We start from the raw sequence: 5,000 nt of genomic DNA, 5'->3' as shown, positions 1-5,000 counted from the left end.
GCGGGGGCGGTAGGGGTAACGGGCGGGTGGGCGTGGTGTGGTCCGACCCCCCTAGGGCGTGGTGCCGGTAGGGTGGCATTCGACCCCCGCCCTCACACACGGCCCTGTTATAAGGTGGCGATGTTAGTAACATCTCCCCGTAACCTGGAACACAAGAGAAAGAAAACCGTTAGGAAACCGTTCAACAGTTTCGAAATTCAAATTCAATTTAAAAATTTAAACGTTTTCCTACCCGTCTACAACTGTTCCTCATCTAGGACAATGCATTAGATATGAATGGACGAAATACAGGACATCACGTTTATATAATTGATTATAAAATATTATATAGTAACCGAACATATGAACCGTTGAAACAAGTCATCTGAATTTCATAAATTGAAATTATGCTCGTTCTCATTCAGTTTCAATTATTATCTAATCGTTTTTTCTGGTGAGCAATAATCAAGATGTTTAACATGCGAAAGATAGTTTACACTCATTGTTGCCTTTTTGCTCAATTTACGTTTTCTTCCTGCCGCCAAGCGATTTTGTTCAGCTGAAAGAAACCGCTTCCCCCTTTCTTCTATGTTGGGATCAATAACAGAGACGTTAAGAAGTTATTGATGATAACAAACAGACACGAATTGACTTTAATGGTGTGATATCTAGGACCATCAAAGCCCTCTGATAACATTAATGGTCTGGTTTTACCAAAGGAAGCACCTATGGATGTCGGAGAGGGGCGTCTCCCTACAGCCAGTCTTCTGTGTCAGTATGCATGCTAACCTCTACCCTGAGACGCAGGCCCGAGGGGCTGGCACACGGTACCTGGACCAGGCCCTAGACCTATCAACTGATATATTTCTCCACGATTTTTCTATTGCTGCTGCTCCATATTGGGGTATTCACTTTTTGTTTCATGTAGTCACAATTCTAGGGGCTTTAGTGGCATCCTTAGGGTGACCAGAGTCGACTACTCAACATTCTTTTGAGACTGCAGCAGACAAATCTCAACTCGTTTAAAAAATGGTGATCACTTTTAACTTCTTCAGTTACTTCCGTTCTGTTACGATCACTCCCTAAGTCTTTTGTTCTTTTCTTCCTCTTCGTACCCCTCCTCCTCTTCCACCTCCCTCTTCCCGTTCTTCTCTTTCTCCTCCTCCTCCTTTTTGTTCTTTTCTTCCTCTTCGTACTCCTCCTTCTCTTCTACTCCCTCTTCCCGTTCTTCTCTTTCTCCTCCTCCTCCTCCTTTTTGTTCTTTTCTTCATACTCTTGTTACTCCTCCGCTTCCTCCTCCTTCTCCACCCCCCTACTACCCCCCACCCCCATCCCCAAGGGCGTGTGTGTGACATCACTGCGATTCGACCTTTTTCGGTAAAAAAATGTCTCCAAAGGACAGAAACGCTAGTTATCGTCGACGACATAACAATCTCTCGGCTATCACCCCACCCTCTCCCCCGTGTGGATATATTGACTCCACATGTGGAGGACTTTAGGTACCACCTCTACGGACCAGAGGTACGCAGCACTGTTATATGAATGGAGATAAGTGTTTACTCGTAGACTGGTGATCCCTTAAGTCCTGTCACCCTCTTTTTCTGTTTCGTTCCTTGAATGGTACAAACTTGGCAACCATTTAACGAGCGCTAAAGCAATTGGTAGTTTAAAGAGAAGATTAGATTATTTTATGGATATAGATAACAATTGGTAAGGGACATGGGACTGCCTAGTGTAGGCCTTAGGGTCCCCTGCAGCCTCCTCATCGGAGCGATATTACTCCAAGGATAGAAGCTCTGGTTAAGGGTCCTCTTGCTCTGCTCCATTTCATCACTTATGACACACACAGGGGAACATGGTTGTGTCATCCTTATCCCCCCACGACAAGGCAAGAAACATAAATCATGTAAAGACAAAGTAGTCTTCTGGTGACGTAATTAAACGAGTGGTGATCTCACATTCGTTTAGTTCTGGGTTCGAATCCCGCACTTCTCTCCCATTCCCAGCAGTGATTGTTGCCTTCCAGCAGTCCTCATAGGGCAAAGGTGACGGCTTCGGCCGCAACTACTCAGCGTCCCCTGGCGGGTTTCGAAGTAGGACGCGGTAGTGTGGGAAAAGGAGGATATAGCTGTAGAGTGTTATGAATATAACAAGAGATGACAAACCCATGCATTGTCAATAGGACGAGCAGTGTACCTTACATCCAAACGCCTACATGATGGATTAAATCTGATGTAATATTTCATGTTTGATATGGATATAAATATATGGATGTTTACATTCACACACACACACACACACACACACACACACACACACACACACACACACACACACACACACACACACACACATAGATACATGGAATAGCTTAGGTGATTTAGCTTAAGCTGGAACAATTCATGAATGCAAATCTAAACATGATAATTGGACATCAAGGATATAGATTATATATAGATATAGTTGGAACTGTAAATGACTTTGAGGTTATAAATTGGAGAGTAGGGGACGGGACCCTACGAGTGTTGTTCCTTTTCTTTATACTACAATTTGTACCGAGGTCGCCTTCTAACACGGCGGTTTGAGTTCAATCCTTGCCTAGGGCTGAAAAGGATCATAATAATATAACCTTGTACCCGGCTCTGTTGGGCAAGGCGTTTAATGTGTGTGAGCACGTGAGCAAGGCCACAGCATTACTCATAGTTCAGCCCACATATAAGATTTCAGCTCTCATTCAAGAGGATATTAGTTGTCGATCACGAGTCCAACACGTGATCCAAGACCACAGTGATGAATCACATACACACACACACACATGGCAATACAGTTAACTTAGTATCAGTTTGGTTATCGATCGATGATAATTTGAAAGAAGTTAAGCTAAATAAAAGTATATTCATCACACATACACTGACGTAAATGAATTCCTTGGGTCTGAAAACCTAAATGTTCATACTTTATTTATGTTTCTATCTTGACTGAGACCTGAGATATAACAAAATATGATATCGATGGCCATTTTGGACGCCATCTTGAATTTCTCAAAACCCTCGAGGGGGATTCTTGGGGACTTTTAATATGTTATCAGGGAAGGTCTTTTAAGCACTTTCTGAAAATTTCAGCTTGTTACTAATTTGTTCCGGGTTGAAGCCATATTTGAGCTAATGCTCCTGGACTAATTGTCCAAGTGGATGATGGAAAATAGAGTTTGTGGAGAAGAGACAGAAGAGACGAAAAGGGAGAGGGTATGTGATGACAACAGCGAAAAAAAAAAGTGAAGGATGCGAAGTAAGAGAAAGAAATGCTAAAATTATAATGTTAACATCTCGGTCTTTTTTTTTTTAAAGTTAGTTTTTTCAAGTTTATCGCCAAACGAATCTGAAGTGCACAGTGCTCTTGTCCAAACGAGGAAGCTTCAGTAACCTTTCAGTTACCTGAAAGAAGCAGTTTTGGCGTGAAGCAGGGTCAAGGGCCGCTGCTTTATGTAGTTAGGTTGCAAAGGCCTTTCTTTGGTCACATACCATGAAGGGATATACATTTTTGTGGTATACTGTGGAGAGAACTCTAAGCAAGGAACGACAGCGGAACAAACGCTAACAACAGACCTTTTGGCCCATACCGAGGCGGGGCGCAGAATAATACACGACTCAATAGGTCCTGCAGCTTGCTTTCTTACATGCTCCTGAATCAGGAAATGCTCTCTGTGGTCTTGAAACAGCTTTTCTGCAGAGACGAGTCACGGCCGTGTTTTGGTTTTGATCGTGACCTGAATGCAAGTTGCGACACACACACACACACATACACACACACAGACGAAAACGCACACACACAAAGACGAACACGCGCACACACAGACAATCACGCGCACACACACACACAAAGACGAACACGCGCACACACACAAAGACGAACACGTGCACACACACAGACGAAAACGCGCACACACACACACGAACACGCACGCGCGCACACACACACACACACACACACACACACACACACACACACACACACACACACACACACACACACACACACACACACACACACACACACACACACACACACACACACACGTGTAAGTTTAATCCCACTCTAAACAGAATTCGTGTGTACGTTTGTGTATGTGTGTGTGCACGTATGAGTATATGTGTGAGTGTATACACACACACACACACACACACACACACACACACACACACACACACATATATATATATATATATGTGTGTGTGTGTGTGTGTGTGTGTGTGTGTGTATGTGTGTGTGTGTGTATGTGTGTGTGTGTGTGTGTGTGTGTGCGTGTGTGTGTGTGTGGTTTTAGATCAGCAGCAAGTACAGAAAAGACACAAAGTTACATCCAACAGATCCGTATAGATGGAACACAAAGATGGGCGTTTATCGTGATGTTAACGATGATGATTGTTGTCCTCGTACGGTGATAATCGATGACGGCGATGATGACAAAGTTATCTGCCGGCAGTTCACCACTGCTTCTATCCTAAATGATATCATCGCTCTTAATGGCAGTGGTAGTAGTGGGAGTGGACATGGTAACAAGGATAATTGGGTGATACCAATCGTACGGTGACGTAATCAAACATCGCCGAGGAAAATGTCGACAATATAGCTCACTCGCGAACCATTCGAAAGCGAGGCAGCCCGAAATAGCTACAGCTGCATAATAAACAGCTTCTTGCAGCGCTTACAGAAGCACGGGGGTGGGGTGGGTGGGGTTAAGGACAGCTGCTTCGTGACATCACACCAAGACATCTGAGTAACACGATAACAATCGTGACGTCACTCTTACCCAACGTCTCATTCGCGCCTTCATTAAAACAATCCCCTGCTGAGTTGCGTCGCTAGGTTCGAGTCTCTCCCGCGGATGCCTTCCTTATAACCGTGGTCCACAAAATGTGGCCCTTGGCCCTCTAGTGGCCCACTAAGTTCCCTAGTGTCGGTCGGCCGAGCCAAAATATGGCGGTAGTTGGATGCTTGGCTGTCATATTCAGTGTTGAGAT

General features: G+C 44.3%; 1 protein-coding gene across 3 annotated transcripts in view; it reads right to left on the bottom strand.

Annotated features, from left to right (window-relative positions):
* LOC143035876 (uncharacterized) overlaps positions 1 to 5,000 on the bottom strand; it is a 356,485-nt gene that overhangs the window by 35,489 nt on the left and 315,996 nt on the right. For all 3 annotated transcript variants that reach the window (XM_076202989.1, XM_076202987.1, XM_076202988.1), the window contains one exon: positions 1 to 144. This exon is cut by the window's left edge and continues 1,247 nt beyond it. In XM_076202989.1, the coding sequence (XP_076059104.1) occupies positions 1 to 133 (133 nt within the window). In that variant the 5' untranslated portion in view covers positions 134 to 144. The remainder of the gene's footprint in view (positions 145 to 5,000) is intronic.

This window comes from Oratosquilla oratoria, chromosome 19 (genome assembly GCF_046742065.1).
Source record: "Oratosquilla oratoria isolate Oo_2021 chromosome 19, ASM4674206v1, whole genome shotgun sequence".
In the NCBI taxonomy this organism is placed as follows: domain Eukaryota; kingdom Metazoa; phylum Arthropoda; class Malacostraca; order Stomatopoda; family Squillidae; genus Oratosquilla; species Oratosquilla oratoria.
This window is presented reverse-complemented; position numbering and strand designations above follow the sequence as displayed.